At 48.2% G+C, this 19,447-nt stretch overlaps 1 protein-coding gene and 1 long non-coding RNA gene across 3 annotated transcripts in view; both read right to left on the minus strand.

Moving 5' to 3' along the window:
• LOC311612272 overlaps positions 1–144 on the minus strand; it is a 153,564-nt gene extending 153,420 nt beyond the window's left edge. Inside the window, exon 1 of the long non-coding RNA XR_014793266.1 lies at positions 76–144. This is a non-coding gene — a long non-coding RNA (uncharacterized lncRNA). The remainder of the gene's footprint in view (positions 1–75) is intronic.
• Positions 145–8,884: 8,740 nt separating this feature from the next.
• GLUL (glutamate-ammonia ligase) lies at positions 8,885–18,492 on the minus strand. 2 transcript variants are annotated; one of them, XM_084865454.1, is made up of 7 exons: positions 18,233–18,492; positions 15,592–15,770; positions 13,894–14,055; positions 12,045–12,191; positions 11,534–11,661; positions 11,135–11,334; positions 8,885–10,585 (listed from the first exon to the last, which is right to left on the minus strand). In XM_084865454.1, exons 2-7 carry the CDS (start codon positions 15,755–15,757, stop codon positions 10,267–10,269), a joined length of 1,122 nt encoding a protein of 373 aa, XP_084721580.1. In that variant the 5' UTR covers positions 15,758–15,770; positions 18,233–18,492; the 3' UTR covers positions 8,885–10,266. The 2 variants fall into 2 exon arrangements, with proteins under 2 accessions (XP_084721580.1, XP_084721579.1); XM_084865453.1 differs by lacking the exon at positions 18,233–18,492 and adding an exon at positions 17,240–18,111.
• Positions 18,493–19,447: the final 955 nt, after the last annotated feature.

Below are 19,447 nucleotides of genomic sequence, written 5' to 3' on the forward strand. Positions count from 1 at the left end.
GCCAAAGGCCAGCGCCATTTCTGAGTCTCATTAAGTCCAATGCCTGCATGGAGCTATAATACTTTAAAATGTTACCGTGTCTCCACCGGATCTCCTGAATGCCCTTCCTGGGCCTCACTGGTCTGGGCTGGCTGGCAATATTTCCCTGTGTAGATTCATGAAGCTTTGCCTGCCTTCCCTAAAGTCTGTTTTCCAAGAGTGAGGGACTTTGTGTCCACTCAAATGATTTGCATGATGAAAGTGCTTAGAGCACTTCTTTGATTCATGTCATAATAATGGGAGGGGAGCCCTAGCTGGTTTGGCTCAGTGGATAGAGCGTAGGCCTGCGGACTGAAGGGTCCCAGGTCCGATTCCAGACAAGGTCACATGCCTGGGTTGCAGCCGATCAATGATTCTCTCTCATCACTGATGTTTCTCTCTCTCCCTCTCCCTTCCCCTCTCTGAAATCAATAAAAAAAAAAAAATGTACAAATATTTCAAGTTTTAGAAGAGATGGATCACAACGTGATTTAGGATTTTAAAAGACTACTTTCCTTGCTGCTGGGAATACATTATTTAGAGCCTAGAGTGGAAGGAGAAAGACCATTTGCAAGGCTAAAGCAGAAGTGAGAGATGATAGTGACTTGAAGTAGGAATGTGATGGTGGCACCAGGAACACAAAACTCTTCGGTTGGTTTGGAATATTAGAGGACCATCTCTTCCATGGTTGTAATGTTGAGGAGAAAGTGTGTGTGTGGTAGTGGTGGTGGGGGGTGTGTGTGTGAAAGGTAGTTCTAGCTCAGTCTAATGGCTCCCCACCAATGAAAAGCAAATAGCATACAAATAAGTCCTCTGATTTTTGGAAAGCAAAACTCAGAATGTCCAAGGAATACTTTAAGCAGATGGGAGGCTTGCTCTTCAGGGCCAGATCTAGAAAGCATTTTTTTGAGGGACAACATACTTGGCTTCCATATTCCTTTCGTTATTTGCACCTCTATCCCCCGCCTTTTATCTTGAAGATGCCCAGGGTTGCATTCTAGCTCCTACGACTCAGAAGTGGGAAGCCCGGGAAGCTGAGAGCCATAACTCAAGCTGTTTGTTTTCCTGCTTAATCTATCTGGTTATTTCAGAATGCGATCCACCCATGCCCTTCCATTTAAGTCTTTTCAGGTCAGAAAGGGAATGACATACTCCTTTCGAGATCTTCCTCTGTTTTCTCCAGGGCCCACTCCCGAAGAGAGTCAGTTCTAGTTAAAAAAAATACCGACGGGAAGATTCCACTTTGCAAAGAGAGAAAACCAAGGTGCTAAGAAGCTGCACCGAGTGAGATAGAAAGAAATCACTTCCCTGAACAAGGAAGAAAAAAGAGGCTTTTCTGGGTTTAAAAAAAAAAAAAAAGAAAGAAAGAAAGAAAGAAAGCTTGCCTGAGGTAAAAAAGAAAAAAAAGAAAACCAAAACCAAAACCAAACAGCCCTAGCCAGTTTGGCTCAGTGGATAGAGTGTCAGCCTGTGGACTGAAGAGTCCGAGTCCCGGGTTCGACTCCGGCCAAGGGCACATGCCCAGGTTGCCCACTCGATGCCCAGTGTGGGGAGTGCAGGAGGCAGCCGATCGATGAGTCTCGTCATTGATTTTTCTCTCTCTTCCTCTCACTTCCTCTCTGAAATCAATAGAAATATATATATATGTTAAAAAAAAAAAAAAAAAAAAAAAAAAGACAACAAAAAAAGTTTCCCTGAGCGAGGAACAAAGAACGGCTTTTCTGAGGTAGAAACAGCCTCCCTGAGGTAAAGACGGCTTCCCTTCCCTGAAGTAAAAATCTGAGACGGAGGCAAAAGCGCAGGCAGCAAGAACCCGGGTTCTAGAATAAAGCTGAGGCCACGCCACAAAAAAAAAACAACAAAAAAAAAGTTAAAACAAAAGAATGGACTCTGTTACTCCAGTAACGAGTACAGAAAAGGGAGACCCTATCGGGTGAAGCTTACCCTAAACACCAAAAACGAACTCTACTGAAACAAACAGGATGCCCCCTCTCACAGAGGAAGTTCCCTCCCACCCAAGTTTCCTATTGGTCCAATGTTATGCAAATATAGTTTCAAAGTTCGTCCGGTTCTGATTGGTCAGAATCATGCCAATCTGGTTGGTTGTTGTGGAGTAGTTCTGATTGGTCGCTTTCTATGCAAATGAAATATAGCTGTGCAGTTCTGATTGGATGGGGCAGGTCTCCGTCCGTTGGTCAAAAGACAAAACTAGGGCTTCCCTGCAGTGGTTGACTCAGACTAGCGGGAAGTGGGAGGGTTTCAGTCTGAAACTCTGCCCTGTATGCAGAGTCCATGTCAGTAAATGGGCCTTCGGTTGACCATGAAGAGTTCATCTCAGCAGATAAATTTCTACCTGGGGTTCACATCAAATGATTTTTTCTTTTCTGGATCCATATTTTTTATACCAGGAGGCACTCAGCAACAGTGTCCAACCGAGAGCTGATTTCCAGCTGCCAGCGTCAAAAAGTGAAAGTCCTCTGTTGCTAGAGCACATTGCTAGGGAACAAAGAACCCAGGGTTGCTTTGATAGAAGTGTGAAGTGAGTTGTGTCAGGATGTCATTTATCCCACATCGCTGTTATGTAAGAATGAGGTAAGTCATGTCATGATGTCACCATTCGACATCTGCTGTCATTGATAAGCAGTCAGCAGCCAATCGGTGGCTCCACTGGGGTCTTATCTATAAGAACACATGGAGAAGCAGCTATGGCAAGGGGACATTTAAGGCTATAACTACTGAGTTTGTGAGGGATATTTGAGACTTTACGTTTGGGCCAGGTGACCCTTCCCTAAAACTAAAAACTCCTCCAAATAACTTTAGGACATTCTTTCGCGTCCTGGTGAGACATTTCTTCCCGATGGTGGTGCTATGCCTCATATGAAACCCCTAGAAAGCTATCAGCCTGCCTACCAGCACCGGCGTCTCTGTTCCCTAGCAACGTGCCCTAGCAACAGAGTACTTTTACTTTTGTGCTGGCAGCTGGAAATCAGCTCTTGGTTGAGCAGTGGCTCTCCTGAGCGCCTCCAAATATAAAAAAGGTATACGTCATATTAAATTTGGACTCTATTTCTTCACCTCCCCTTGCCTTGAACTATATAGTGTGATTAATCTGTCATTTGTTTGGAATATGTTATTTCTTTATTTTGCTTATTAAGAAATAGTATCCTGTATGCTAGTGGCTTGTGAAAGTCCTACAGCGAACCTGGATAAAATCACTGGCAAATACGAACACAGTTATTGAGCATACCTTTTACTGCCTCCCCCAAACAAAATAAAAGCAAAACACCTGTCTTTGACTTCTGCTCCTGATGTCTATCCAACTTCTTGGAAGTGGGCTATCATCTTCTGAAATTCAAAAGAAGAAAAAAGGCTTCCCACTGGGGCTTCCTCACTCACCAGCTCCTGTAGTCAGCACGGAGGCTGGGTGAGTGGAGACAATGTCTTGCTTGTTTGTTTTCCACAAGGAACACTGAGTACTGCGCCACACCAGGCTGCTGCAGTCTCCAGCAGGGACTCCACTGGGCCCCGGGGTGATGCCTGCAGGCAGCTGGCACTCAGCGAGCTCCTCCACAGACTGCTGCTCCCTCGCCAGTTAAAAGGAGGGCTAAAGAACTTTCCAGGTTGCATATCCTGTCACGGGAGACCAAGAACATAGGAGCCGGTAGTACAAATGAAATGGTCTCCCTCAGTCTCCACTTGTCCCCTCTTTTTTTTTTCTTTTCCCACTCCCTTCTCCTTCCTTACTCTCTTTCCTAGTCTCTCTCCATTTTTTTTTTAATTGTTCTTTCCCTCCCACTCTGTAATGACCTCTAAATTGGCTCAGCATCGCTGTTCGAGATCTTAGTTATATAATATGGCTTATAAAAGCAAAATAACTCCGCTGCCTGCCATGCCAGGCTGGGCAAAAACCAGAGTGAAAAGAAAACACCTGGTGCTTGGCACCTCTCAGCTTCTTGGACTCTTTGCAAGGCGGATCAGCAGGACAGGGCTTACATGTTCCAAGTGCACCAAGGGTATCTAAGTCTCTCTGGAGACCAAATCACTTGGTTCTGGAGCTTTCCAATCTCTTAAAAGGCAAAGGGGGGGGGGGGGGATATATCAGAGACAAGGGAGGGAGTGGGTACTGGTAAAGAGAGGCTCAATTGGTTACATAATGTGAGGACTAGAACAAGAATCTTCCATTCCTTCCACCCTCTGTCACTCCCTCTGAAATTCTCAGTCAGCACTCTCCTAAAAACTTGGCAATATACCCATTCATTTTGTAGCCCCTGGAAAGGTTTATTGGTTTTTCAATAGATGTGTAGACAAAAGGACAGGGACATACAACTATGTTCATACTTCTAGAAGTGACTTATTTTAACATTGTCCCCAGGGTGATGTCCTGGGGTCCAGATCCTGATTATTCAGGCAGGCATGTTCATGTGCCCCCCTTAGGTTTCCTCCTGGGATTGCTGTGGCAAGAATATAGGAATCTTTGGGAGGCACATTGCCCATCAGTCACACCTAGAAACAGGTCATTGGCCAGGATGGGCGTGGCCGCTGCAAGTGCTCAAAAATCTAAATATGTAAACTTCCCAAAGTTCAGCCCTTCTTCTTTCTCTTGGCTGCAGGGCCCCAGGCCCTCTTGAGACTCCTGCTGCAGGGGCGGTGGTCCCTGTGCACACGTGGCACACCACCATGTTGGATTTCACACGTGGATTAATGGACTTGAATCTGGCCTGAATCCTGTCTGTAACAGGGAACAGAAACCATGGATGCTGGCCTTGTTTCTGACTCTATTGAACACCTCCTGCCCCTCTTTCAGCACTGGCTCAGGGGAAATGGGACATTATAACCATGCCAATAAAATCTCCTACCACCTCTCTTCTTCCCATGGGGGCTTCTGAAAATGCCTATTTCAGCAGTGCCCCCAGAACCCCACAAACAATAGGGGATTCCCACGTGTGTACCCTTCCAGAAGCAATAGGAGGAGTAGAGACATGAAGAGGAAGAAAAGAATTTCCATTCACTTGACCTCTTCATTCATATGCTTGCACGAAAACACCAACAATGGTGTTTAGCTGGCCCCCATTTTATTTATTAAATTTGGAATACCTTGAATGCCTTTCCCATTTAATGTCTACAGAGCAGTATAATGGTCACAAGGGAGCAGTTATTCTGAATTTTTGTTGAAGTCAGTAGGTCTGCTGACTGGGCCATATGGTGGAGGAGTTGAGCAAGCTGAGGCAAGTTACAATCTCAAGAAATGCCAGTAACTCCATCTGAGACCCATGGGAAAGAGGACAACTTGCTGAGGTCCCAGCCACTTAAAAAAGCAATTAGTCAAATGATAACAGGAAGTGCATGGACACTTCCTCTGTAACATGGGACTACGATATCATCCTTATATCAGAGAGGCTCTGAGAAATTAATTATAGACAAATAGTTGACAGTGCCTAAGAACCTTCTGTCTATAAAGTCCTGGAAAGGGCAGAATTAAAAAGGGTTGGCAGTAGAGTCATGCTTTAGCAGTAATCATAACTTTTATGCTCTACCTTCTTGTTCCTAATGACAGATTCTCAACCCAATGAATTCGTTTTGTGTACAGCTTCGGGAAGAGATGTTCCTAAGTTTCCTTCTCCTTTATAAGATACTATATCCTTGGCAAAACATTCATGTAGGATACCTATATCATGTACCTATTGTGTGTGTGTGTGTGTGTGTGTGTGTGTGTATATATATATATATATATATATATATATATATGTGTGTGTGTGTGTGTGTGTGTGTGTGTTTATATTGTACATATGTGTTTGAGCATTTATCTGAATATTATAAAATCAAACATGACTTAAAAATATATTGTTGCTGAAACTGGTTTGGCTCAGTGGATAGAGCGTCAGCCTGCGGACTGAAAGGTCTCAGGTTCAATTCTAGTCAAGGGCATGTACCTTGGTTGCAGACACATCCCCAGTAGGGGGTGTGCAAGAGGCAGCTGATCAATGATTCTCTCTCATCGATGTTTCTAACTCTCTATCCTTCTCTCTTTCTATCTGTAAAAAAATCAATAAAATATATTTTTAAAATATATATATATTGTTATTGATTTCAGAGAGGAAGGGAGAGAGAGAGAGAGAGAGAGAGAGAGAGAGAGAGAGAGAGAAATGAGAGAGAATCATTGATCAGCTACCTCCTGCACTCCTCACACTGGGGATTGGAGCTTGCAACCTGGGCATGTGCCCTGACCAGGAATCGAACTGTGACCTGGTTAACAGATTGATGCTCAACCACTGAGCCATGCCAGCTGGGCTCAAATATAACATTTTAAATATATTTTATTGATTTTTTTTTTTTTTTAATAGAGAGGAAGGGAGAGGGATGGAGAGTTAGAAACATCAATGAGAGAGAAACATTGATCAGCTGCCTCCTGCACACCCCTTCCTGGGGATGTGCCTGCAACCAAAGTACATGCCCTTGACCGGAATCGAACCTGGGACCCTTCAGTCTGCAGGCCGATGCTCTACCCACTGAGCCAAATCGGTCAGGGCTCAAATATGACATGTTAAAAAATGAGTGTTGGTGATTGAACTAAAAGCTATAAAATGGCAGGGCCCTGATCAACTCAAACTGTTTACAGTAGCAATTTACCTGAGGCCTCTGGAATGACATGAAGAATTGCCACTTTATATTAGTGATAACTCATAAAGCAACACGAGGCTCGTGGCAGCACACCTTCAACCAGAATTAACCAAGTCAGCAGCGTCATGAAAAGCTCAGTAAAACAGAACTTTGCTTAGTGCCATGACTGGGGTTAACACACAGCCAAATCTCTAAAACCTCATGAGGGTTTGATACCACCCGATAGTGCTAGTTGCAGGGGTAGAGCTCACAATTCTGATACTGAACACTAACTTACTAAGTAAGCACTGCAGGCAATATGACAGGTCTGGGGATACAGTCCTGAGAAAGAAAAGCAGGATTCTTGCCTTCATGAAGTTGTCAGAAAGTTCTATTGAGTGATGAGCTTTCTTTGAGATAGCAAGTTACTTTGTAGACTTTAGTATAAGGGCCGAGCAGTAGCGGAAATTATCTAAGAGCAGCCTTTGATGAAATTGGTGAAGCCCTAGAACCAAATGTTTGCTTAGGAGCTTCCACGGAACTCCTTGGAATCTTCTTTCAGCTCCTGGCAATCCTGTGAGCTTGTGCAAGCCACCCTTTAACTCTTCTCTGACTGGCAGGATGAAATGGAGGGAACGCTCCATGTTTAACATCGAGAGTTCCTTTTGTGAATATTGGCCTCTGTCTCTTTAAGGCTGAAGGCTTGGCTGTCATTGTTTAATCTCACTGATAAAGTTATCATGTAACCCAGTGTCTGTTAAATGAGCTATAAAAAACACCTTTGAAATACAAGAGAATTGCATTGTGACCTGCAGGTCAAATCTAATTCCAGGCAGAAGGGTAGAGAAGGAAATACCCTCGTTGTTCCCACCTAAATTGTGATCCTATTACTCTTTTTCACATAATCTTTGTCAGGGAATTGGTTTCAACAAGCAAAAAATCGAAGTGCTCAAGTCATCGCCTCAATCCAGCGCTTGCGCTGTGCAGAGTATACCTCCACAACGGCAAGACTGACCCAGCGAAGAGAAGATGAAGAACTCCAGTTGAAATAACCACCACCACATCATTTATCAGTGAAACCACGAAAGCACTGATAGGGGGCACTCTTAATAATCATGTTGAAACATAGTAGGTGCAAACTCACAGGTAAGATCATCCATCCTACTTTGAAAATCAAATTGTGCCAGGAACCAACCATCCTAAAAAAATAAAAAAATTAAAAAAAATAAAAATACCAAAGACTAGAGCAAAATAGGCACCTGCCCAAAGAAAACTGTCATTTGTTCGCTGTAATAGGCCCCAGTTAACTCCAAACTGAGGACACTATCTTTAAAAACAGTAACATGAACCGAGTGTGGTGATTACTACCGGCCACATTCCGGACACCTTAGGTTCCAGTGTTGGATGAATTAGTGGTTTTGCTAGAAATGATGTGTGCAATGCTGTGGAGCAGGAGGGAGCTCCTGCCCAGCCTGACATAGACATAAACTAAGGCAGGGACGAGCCAGGTAAAGGGACCAAGGGCAAGGGCACGGAGGTGTACCATGAGCTTTTGGGGAAACACAGGCGGCTCACTGGTCTGGGAGCACAGGAAGGCCCATCCAGGGCGGATATGGGCTGGCTGGCCCCGAGCACACCCAGCCTCGGAAGGCTTTAACCAGGGTAGCAACGCGGTCAATATTTGCCATTTAGATGAATCACTGGCAGCTGGGCAGAGGATGAAATGGAGACCAGTTAATAACACAAATACTTCGGGCTGCTATAAAATGAAGGCAGAGGAGTGGTTCAAAACAACGTTACAGCTTGGGAGGTCAGAGCCCAGCTCTGAGACCGGGGGGGTTGGGGTGGAGGAGGGTTGTACCCTATTGTAAGTCTCTAGGGCTGAGATATGCCTTAATCTAGAGATGCCAAATACTCAAAGAACAAGAGTTGCTCAGCAATAGGACTCGATTTTTAATTCCAAGAACAGGTAAACTTGAACTTATTTGGCCTCTTAAATACATATGTTCCCCCCTCCCCTTCCCCCTTTCTGGTAGGGGAGGGAATGAAATGGCACAAAGGGATTTAAAAAGAAGCAAGTCAGAAGTTATAAATGTTAGGTTGATTTAGAGCTGCTCTGGGCAGTTCACAGTTTGTTTACAAGGAGTTATCTAACCCTGAACATACTGTACATGGTAATGAGAAGTCGTCATGGCAAAAAAAAAAACAAAAAAACCCACAGCCAGCTTGCTGCCCCAGCCAACACAAAAACAGCCAGGAACAGTAGGGATGAAGGTGGGGTTTGTTGGTTTTTTTATTATAAAAGAAAAAAATAACTCCTCAGAATCTTAACGAAAAGGAATATTTCACACTCAGAACAGACACCAGGATACAAAATTACAAGTGTTTAACCCCAGTCCCGTCCCGTCCCCTCTAGGAGGGGACAGGAAGGAGGCCGGGGAAGCAAACAAGCAATTCTGTCAGAGACTTCAAATCCCTACAAATATGATTAAAATCTAAACTGGTTTTGCTTTAAAAAAAATTTTTTTTAATATATCAAAAGGCCTGCTTTAGTGACATGCTAGTCCCCCAGAAAATAACCCAATACCCCCTTTGTCAGTAACATACATGCTCAAGTTGACCAGCCAACTCATATTTCTCAACCCTGTGCATACGTGTCTTTCTAAACTAAAGCCATGGGGCTCGGGTGTCTGCTGTTATTTGCTCCTGTTAGCCAACCTGTGTCCCGAAGGGCAGGCAGGGCACTGAGAAACCCTCACATGGTAGTGAAGGTTTAATGGCCCCTAACAGCCAACTTTTCAACACTCCTCAAAAGGAGAGCCTTATTTCTAACAAGACTTCTCGCCTCAAATCTGGCTCCCGGTGACCAGAATGGTTTTTCTCCTTTAGAAAAAGCACACGTATCTGCACACCCATATATATATAATTTTTTTGTTTTTGCATTTAAATATAAAAATACTACTCTGATTTGTGTTGCAAACGGGAGGACCAAGCAATGAGAACTTGTTCTTTGAAGGTAGGGCTACTAACCCATCCCATCCCTTTATGCTGGGCTTGCCTTCCAGTGAGGGCCCTCAGCCCCAGGCCAGGGAAGCAGGTCCCTGTGAAGGAAGGGGTCACAGTTGGCAAGTTAAGAGGGCTTCCTGCCTGCTGCCCCCCAACTTTCCTAATTATCACGTTCATTAGGAAGCTGCTTATCAACTTTTATGGAACTTCCCAACCAAAGGGAGTATCTAACCTAGTCCCAGAGCAAGCCCAGCACTCCTATCCCCTTCAGCTACCTCAAAGAAGAAAAAGGTCCTCCCCCTCCCTTCACAAATACTATGCTCACTGTCCAGATAGCTACGCCCGTTGGACAAACACCTGATTAAGTGAAGCAGTGGTTATGTTTCCCCACTCCCCCCTCCCCACTAACACACTAGAAAGCTTCAGTGATAGGGGAAAAAAAGGATGTGTGTGTGTAAGAGACTAAGAACTTGACCACTCTAACCCGGCCAAAGAAAGCAAGAGATATTAACGGGGCACGGGGAATAAAAAAGGACCTTGATATTCTGCCCTTTTGAGTTACATGTTATGACAACGGAGGGGCGAGAGTGGGAGCGGGATGGAGAAGTAGTTAGAAGGAGCTAGATGGCTGCGAGTCTAGTCCGCTTAGTTCTTGTACTGGAAGGGCTCTTCGCCAGTTTCGTTGAGAAGACACGTGCGGATGAGGGCTTCCGTCACCGCGAAGGGGTCACAGTTGGCAGAGGGGCGCCGGTCTTCAAAGTACCCCTTCTTCTCCTGGCCCACAGCCCGGGGAATGCGGATGCTGGCGCTGCGGTTGGCCACGCCGGCGGAGAAGTCATTGATGTTGGAGGTTTCGTGGAATCCGGTGAGGCGCCGGGCATTGTCCCGGCCCCCCTTGGGGTCGTAGGCTCGGATGTGGTACTGGTGCCGCTTGCTCAGCCTCTCGATGGACTCCTCAATGTACCTAGAGGAAACAGAAAAGATGAGGGTCCGTCCACCTGTGTCCCCCAGGAAATCTGTCCTTCAGGGGCAGGAGCAGGTATGGATTTAAGAATGGAGTGACTTAGCTATCAAAGCCTTTTCCCAGTTTCCAATTCACCTCACCATCGCTCTAACAGAGCAAATACCCGCCTGTCCCTGTGCTCAGAATAGTGTCACTATCCAGTACATGACACTTGTTGAATGAAAAGATCCCAGGCTTCCTCTCACCCATAAGCATTACATTCATTCACATGCTTGTACTGTTCCTTAGTTCCTATTAAAGGCTTTCAAATGCCATTTTATCTATGTCCACTTTACCTATCGCCACCCTTGAATTCTATTCCTGTAGTAATTTTGTCACTTTCCAAATAGGAACAGAACCACAGAATTAGAAGCCACAGTGTTTGAAGCCACGTGGCAAAAGCTAAGGTCCGAACTAGGAAGTCGGGCTTGCTCATCCCCAAATACATCACATCCCTGGCAAGTCTCCTTGCACAGAGATAAGATGGCCACAGCGGGAGGAGGCACTCACTTCAGACCGTTCTCCTCTCGCATGGCCTTGGTGCTGAAGTTGGTGTGGCAGCCTGCGCCATTCCAGTTCCCGGGAATGGGCTTGGGGTCAAAGGTTGCTATCACTCCAAAGTCTTCACACACTCGGTGCAAGATGAAACGGGCCACCCAGAGATGATCTCCCATTTCGATACCTTCGCAGGGTCCTATTTGGAATTCCCACTAGAGAACAAGAAGATTGGCTTTGAATATAAAGCCAACGGCGCACCCCACTCAGAAGCTCTGAAACCCGCTCTCTTCTCACCTCTAGTCCGCCCACCTTTTAGGTTTCGGGTTAAGGAGGGGAGCATCAGCAGTCCTGACTACCAAAAAGCCCCTACTTGCCTAGTGAGGGGGAAAGCTGCAGAGCAGAGCCACTTACCTGGGCGGGCATGACCTCGGCATTTGTCCCTCCGATCTTGATGCCAGCGTACAAGCAGGCCCGGTAGTGAGCCTCCACAATATCCCTGCCGTAGGCTCTGTCTGCTCCCACGCCGCAGTAGTATGGACCTGGAGAGGCATCAAGGCGAAATGTCAAGAGAGGAAATCCAGAAAGCCCCTTCCCACCTAAGATGTATCGCCCAAGGTGAGCAATCAGAAAGCTCGGACACTGGCTCTCCGGAAATCACCATTCCTGCCTTCACCCGGCAGTGGGGCAACAGAGCAGGGGGCTCCTCCGTGGAGCCAAAGGTTTCCCCCCAGGATCCACGGATAAACATCTATGTTTGGGTCTGGGGTAATGTGAGGGCAAAGTATGACTTCAGCCAGGCTCAGGGACACCCCCAGAGCTTTCTGATCCGTAAGGAGTCCCTGCCATCTCTGCGGAAAGAGGCTTTCCTTACCAATGAAGCAGCCGGGGAGGAGCAAGTTGACCTCTCACCCAGGAGACTTACCTTGGGGTCCAGGGAAGCCGTTGGAAGGCCAACCAAAGGGGTGTCCATCTGTGCCCATGAGAGTATATTCCTGCTCCATTCCAAACCAGGGGTGCTGATTGCTCACCATGTCCATTATCCGTTTGCAGGTATATCTTAAATTGGTCTCTAGAGAGAAAAAAAGAGAGTCAACAATCCTTTAGAGACATCTGGGCAAATATACATCTCTGGTGCTGATGGGGGGGAAAATTTCTTCCGAATCCGCATAGCCAAAGTGTTGAGTAAAAGCTAACCTGACCCCGTTTACCTTTCGGGGTCCCCTTGGTATGAAAGAGGCAAATGGGAGATGCTGTAATTATAAACACTTGTAGGAAGGTTCCCCCAAAATTTGTTCTAATCAAGTCACATGACAGTAGCTCCAGGAAAGCACAAGTGTTCACCTTATCAGCATGCTGGCCACCTCCTAAGGACCTGATGCCAGGCACTTAAAACTGTCTATTCACAAGACAGCCGCTTCTACAGTCAGATCCATTCCAAGTTTCTTGGGCATTTAGAGCCAGATCTACAATTCTTATTGAATCACTTGTGTATTGGGAGCCTTGCATTCAGGTGAGAAGATGTAGTGCTGAGTTATACAGAATTGGACAGTGCAAAAGAAAAACTTACAATGAGATGAGCTCAAGTGGAAACAGTTTCTAAGCCAGACCGGAACTTTAAAATAAGTAAATATAGGCGTACTGACTGCTTCACTATGCCCCAGGACCCATTTTAAGAGGTCTCTATCAATCCACAATTGAGTTTTCTTAACCACCCTGAGAAGGGTATTATACATTTCCACCTTTACCAGCGAGAAAGGAAGGCTCAGAGATGTGAGGTGGCCTGCCCAGGTTACAAGGCAGGCAGCAGAGCCAGGAAACCCATGACTGTCTTTGCATCAGAGCTCACGCCCTTTGTCACAATGATATGGTCTCTCAGAACAAAGGCATTACGGTCTAGTCCAGGGGTCCTCAAACTTTTTAAAGTGGGGGCCAGATCACGGTCCCTCAGAGAGCTGGAGGGCCGGACTATATGAACTACTAATTCCTACTGTAACACCTCGGCTGCGCTCACTGCCCAAAAAACCTGGCGGGCCGGATCAGACTCCTCTGCGGGCCGCATGTGGAAGACCCAATGCCAAAGTATAGCAAGAGAGCAAGAGACTCTACAGAAGTGAGATTTCAGCTGAGAACTGGGAACAACAGGCGTGCCTGAGGAAACCCAAAGGTGCGGGTACAGCAGACCTCAAGGCAAATGTACGACATCCATGAACCAAGAGGCTCACGTTTCAGTCAGTGGACAGACAAGGCAGAAAGCAAGCGGTCTGGAATGAGACAGCAACCAATTGTTGATGTCAAACTGTTCTCAACGATTTGCACATATTAACTCACATAATCCTTCCAGCGACTTTAGAAGGTGGATTTTATTACTCACTTTTAGAATGAGGGAAATGAAGGATAGGAAATAAACACCTTGCCCACGTTCATAGCCAAGAAGTGGCAGATCCCAAATTCAAACCCAACGTTCTAACTTCAGAACCATGTTCTTAAAAGTCTACAGGCAGGCAGGCAGGCCGGACTACGTCCTGGGGGGGACTCCACCAGCAAACAGATTTAGAAGAATTCAATTTTATGCAACTAATAGACTACCGGAGGATGGCCCACTTTACCACTTTGAATGAGGAAGTTCAAGGTGGAGAGAAGCTCGTCCGACCCCCTAGACTCCCGAAACATTCCAAGACAGTCTAGTCTCCCCGTTGCTAATTTGGCAATATCCTCCCCCTTTATTCCATTCATGAATTGGGGTGGGGGTATCCATATCTATCTATTCCCACCTGCGGGTTTGTGGTTGTACTTGAAGACTTCACAGAATATCAGCTTGTTGGGGTCCTTGCGGAAAGGGTCCCGAAACATGGCAACAGGAATGAGATACATGTCACTGTTGGAGCCTTCCGACTGCATAGTACTGGAGCCATCAAAATTCCACTCGGGCAACTCTGGGGTGAAAAGAGAGGAAAATTAAGTTAAAAAATGCACAGCTTTCCAGGCAGCACGCAGCCCTTCACGTGCCCATCTACACTCTCGTTTCTAGAAAGTCAGTGATTCATGTCTGCCACTATTATTAACATGGGCTGTGACGTGTGCACGTAGCTCTAGAGTTCTGAGTTCTAGTAAGACCCTTACATCACTTCGTTAAAGAGATAACAGCCACAAGAACATCCTAAGAACGATGTTTCTTCCCTACATAAAACCACTGGACACACCAAGGAGACAAATTAAAATATTCTGACATCAGCACTCATTTAAAATATTAAAATAGGGGAAACAAGGATCATCAATTCCCCCACGAGACCGTCTGTGTGTTTCTTCTTTCTCTGATTCATCACCCCCGCCCTGACTGTGTCTATGGTCTGTCCTTATTTTATAGATGAGGAAACAAGACAACCAGTAGAATGACTTATTCTAGGATGGTCCCACACCACCACTTATCCACTTTTCCCACTATTCTTAAAAGGCCTGGTGTCTTCCTCTCTCTAGCTGATTGAGTACTCCGAAGGCACAGACCAAACCCTTACCTGTATCCCCAATGTCTTTCTAAAACCGCCACAGAGCAGGGACACAATGTATGTCTTATATTATGGCCATTCATTCACTCAAATGTCAAGTTATCAGAAGAGGCAGCTATCCTAAAAGTAGGTTAGAGGTGACAGTTGTTCTCGGATCCCTTTTTCTAGAAGGAGGAGAGCTATGGCTTCCTCTAGAGTCTAGACCAAAAAAAAGAAAGGCTACAACTCATATAATGACTGCCAATGGAACAAGTAATCAGATTATTTAAAAATTCCCAAAAGTGGAGCTGGTGTAGCTCAGTGGTTGAGTGTTGGCCTATGAACCAGGAGGTCATGGTTTGATTCCCGGTTGGAACACATGCCTGGGTTATGGGCTTGGTCCCCTGTGTGGGATGTGCAGGACGCAGCCAATCAATGATTCTCTCTCATCATTGTTTCTCTCTCTCTCTCTCTCTCTCTCTCTCTCTCTCTCTCTGAAATCAATAAAAATATATTTTTAAAAATTCCAAACGTGCCATCCATTAAAAACACATGAATGGCTAGTCCTTCTAAGAAGACACTTTAGGGTGATGACTTTGCATCTAGAACCCCAATGATATGAGTTCAACACAGTATTCAAAGAGTTTGCTCAGTCAGATCAGAGCAGTGGTTAACAAACTGGGTTCCTGGGGGTGCCTTAGGCCAACTAAAGGCTACCCAAGTTGGCAAAGTACCCAGTCCCCTTATACCCCCAAACCAGGCTTTATTTTTTGTCTTCTATATACTGACTTAACACACAAGATTTCATTTAAATAAAGGAGTCCATTGTTCCCGTGCTTTGAGGCAGAGTAAGAGCTTAATGTTGAGTTGACTGAAATCTGAAAAGCCCTGCCTTAGAAAAGCTTCCCAAACGGAACAAAAAAGAGGCCCCATCGAGTGGCTTGGTCTCAGGCCGCCCACCCAGCACGGACTCCCCACTCTGCTCACCGTCTATACTCTTGGGCTCACTGTCCAGGGTCCGGGTCTTGCATCGCAATCCTTCCCCAGTTCCGTCAATCCAAATATACATAGCTAGGACTTTATCCCCCTGAGGCAGGGACATGTACATCTGCTTGATGCCTTTGTTCAACTGGGAACTCGCCGAGGTGGACATGGTGGAAGTTGTTCTGGTGAGAAAAAAATAAAAATAAAATAAATGAAGAACACCAATTCCAAAATAATCCACTACAGGAATCCCTCTATAAGGACAATGAAATCAAGAAGTCACAGCGGGAGGGGTGACCCCTCCCTTTGGAAGTGACACACTCAAGGGTCTATTTATTACTCAAGCTTTCAGGGGATTAGAGATTTATATTAAGACAACAATCTCCTTATAAGCTTCCTCAAGCTAGAATATTGAGGGCTAAGCTTTATTTTATTTTTTTTTTCTCTCAGTGTGGCCATGGCAGGGAAACTGTCTTATTTATTTATTTACTTTTATACTAAGACACTGGGGGAGGCGGGGAGGGAACCCAAAACAAAAGACACAAACGTTCAGACAGGACAGACATGATCTTTTAATACAAGTAAAACCCAGCCACTGAAAGGCTTGGCTGCTATGGTCTCTGGGTGAGTCTTCCCCCTTTGCCTGGCATCCCAGTGGGCATGTCCATCAATAAAAAAACCCCATTTTGAAGATTCCTCCAAACCCTGGTGGGGAGGGGAACCTCACATTTAGATAGTCGGTAGGACAAAACAAGGGGGTTGGCTAGGCTTAAAAGGCTGGTGGCTTGCTAGAAGAGCTGCCGTCAGGATAGCCACCAAGATTAAAAAAGAGCTGATCCAAACTGGATCCTAAGATGCAGCACGCTGGCTGCCATAATTCACATCCGTCAAGGCCAAAATGCTCACTTCAGAAGGTAAGCTTGAGAATGACATGCTGAGCTCCCACTAGAGAGCTTTTCAGGGAATAAGGGGATTCCCACGTCTAAGTGAAGATGTGGAGTTTCAAAAGCTGACGCACGCTAGAAACTGCAAGCCAAACCCCACAAAATCTCAGAAAAGAAGGCACTCCGAAGCCACAAAACCTAAGAGGAATCGGTTCTACCACTCCTTCCTCCTCCCCCCATCGGTGGCTGCAGGGTGGCTCAAAAGGGAACATATTGTTCTCCTCCTATGACTTGGGCAACTCTGGAGTACAATGACAAAGTTTCTATGGGCAACCGTCCATGTTTACCCAGCTGAAAACATCAGCTTCTTCCAATGTCTTCGCCCTTCCCCTGGGGAAGAGGAACTTTGCCGACTGCGTCCAGAAGACTTGGTGGGTCCAATCCCACCCTCACCCCCCACCCCTGCCTCTTTTAAGCCCAGAAGCAACAATCAATCCCCTGCTCCCAATAAAAGCTACAACCCAGGCTCCAGCTTTCCTCCCAGACATCAAAGCACACTTCTTCCCATAAGCCCTGGGTCGGGGGGTGGGGGTGGGGAGAGATCTTGGATCTTCTGCTCTTTTCCGAGACACAAGTTGGTCGCCAACAGCTTAGTTGAAGAGAAAAATAGGGTCCTGCCGGGTTTGTTTGTCTTTTTCTTTTTCTTTTTGAGCTGTTTCTGCAGCTGCCGCTGGCTGGAGGTCCTCCTTCCTGGGCTCCTCACTCACCCCAGCCACAGAAGGTCAAGCGGATCGCTGAGGTAACTGTCTCTGTACTTTCTCTTTTTGCTGTGGCGCTCCTGCCTGTCCTCCGTGTCCGGCTCTTGCTGGAACATGGTCCGGAGTTTCACGGGCGAGGGAGTCTCACGTGGCGAGGGGATCGGACCCGGCGAGGCCGCGGGGGAGGGCGGGGGGGTCACCATGCGGTCGGTCTCGCACCAGGACGCATGCTGGTGGCTTGTGGTCTTCACCTTCATCCGGGACTTCTCCCCTGGGTTCATGGAGTAGGCCACGAAGCCAAAGCAGTTGGACGGGGACTCCCGGTCATCTTCATCTTGCTTCGCTGCCCTCGCCGCCGAGGATCGGCGGCTCGAAGAGGATCCCCCTGGGGCTCCCCCGTGGTAGCTGGAACAATCCACTTTGAGCGCAGCCCTTTCCTACTATAAAAACGTCCCGAAAGCTGGGTGCCCCGCCGCCCCTCGGGCCCCCGGCCCGATCTCAGGGTCTGGCCGTGGGAGCCATACCCCTAAGGAGGGCCAAGGCTGGGGGGACCGCGGGAGCGTCAATCCCGGGGCACAGCGCGCCCTCTCCACCGGCCAGGCCCGCCGCTGCGCCGCGGCCCGGGCTCCCCATTGTTCAGTCACAGTGGCCAGGTCCCCGGGACGGGGCTGTAGCTGCAGCTGACCGCACTCCCAGGCCACTGGCCTCCACGGCGGCCACGGGAAGAGCATCCAGACGGCGGCAATCGCCGCGGAGGCCCCATGGAGGAAGGGGGCGGCGCGCTCCTGCATGGGGCCACCCGGCGATCCAGCCACCGCGCACCCGGCACCCCCGGGCGACCTCCTCCAGGGGCGGCGCTTCGGGCCTCCGGCAGCCCGAGGGAGATCACAACAAGTCCCCGCCCTCCTCCCAGCCCGGCGACGAGACCCAGCCACCCCAGGCCCCACTGCAGCCAAGAACAAGGCCGCGGAGCGCGCCACCGCGTCCCCAGGCCCCGCTTACCTGGGGTGCGAGCAGGCGGCGGGGGCAGGGGGCCGGGCGGGCAGGCCGTGAGAGCGAGGTGCAGAGAGGAGAAGAGAGGACGCGGGGAGTGCTGCTCAGACACTCGGCTCTTCTCCCATCCTCGGCTCTGCGGGGCCGGCGGCCGCCCCCAGCCTTTATGGGCGGCCCGGGCCGTCCCCGCCGCCCTGATTGGCTCCCGGCGGCCGGAGGCCGGGGCGGGCCGGCGGATGCACCGCGGCCATTGGGCAGCGGGCGGCGCCGCCGGGAGAGAAAGGAAAGGAAGGGGCTTGGGGGGAGGAGGAGCGCCAAGGAGGGGAGGAGGAGGAGGGGAGGGGGCGCCGGGCCTGGGGAGGAAGGGAGGGAGGGGAAGGGTGGGGCGGGAAGGCGGGCGGGCTGCGTCACGCGAGGTGAGTTCCTGCAGGAAAGACCCTGCCCGCCCCGGCTCTTCCGCTCGCCACCGCGGGGCGTCCCTGCAGCGCCCCCCGGGCTCTGGAAGCGCGCCGCCAGCCGTCCGCAGCCTCCGTCCCCGCAGCCGGCAGGTTGGGTTAAGTTGCAAAAGACTCCTGGCTTTAGGGAGGTCCTACAGCAGACCCCGTAGGAAATTCTGACCCAGTGCAACATAAATTAGCCTTTTGTTGTTAAAGACCCGCCCCCCAATCCTTCACCCCCACCCCCCACCCCCCACCCCCAGACCCATTCTCCGTGCTTGTGTCAAATTGAGAGGGGCGCAGGGCGCAGGGGCCGGGAAGCCCTGGGCCTGCCGGGAGCTCTGTGCAGAGAGGGGACCCCCCGGGGTAGGCCTGGGTGGGTTTGGGTGAATGACCAGATGTCTTCGAGCTCACATTTATAGCCAACGTGCTGTGTCCATGGTACCCTCCATAGAGAGGAACCTGAGGGCAGGAGAAAGAAAGCTAGGGACCTGCCTGGTTCCCCTTCTGTTACCCCCAAGGCAAGCCAGTCTCTCTGGGCCCAAGTTTTCTTGTCTGCAAATCAAGGTTTTCTCAAAGAGAGGACCTTTAGAGTTGCCCACCAGGATTGAAATTCTCTGTGTGCACACTTCCCCAAGGGCGGCTGAAAGGAAAGGGAGGTCTTTGCATAGCCCAAGGGTAGGTAGAAAATTTAGGGTTCCATAAACAAATCCGCCCTGGATTTGCTTTTCAGGTAATTTATTGCACCTTATTTTTTTTATCTGGAAAAAGAATCAGTATCCTCCCT

This window comes from Pipistrellus hanaki, assembly GCF_964339955.1.
Source record: "Pipistrellus hanaki genome assembly, chromosome: 18".
Classification (NCBI taxonomy): Eukaryota; Metazoa; Chordata; class Mammalia; order Chiroptera; family Vespertilionidae; genus Pipistrellus; species Pipistrellus hanaki.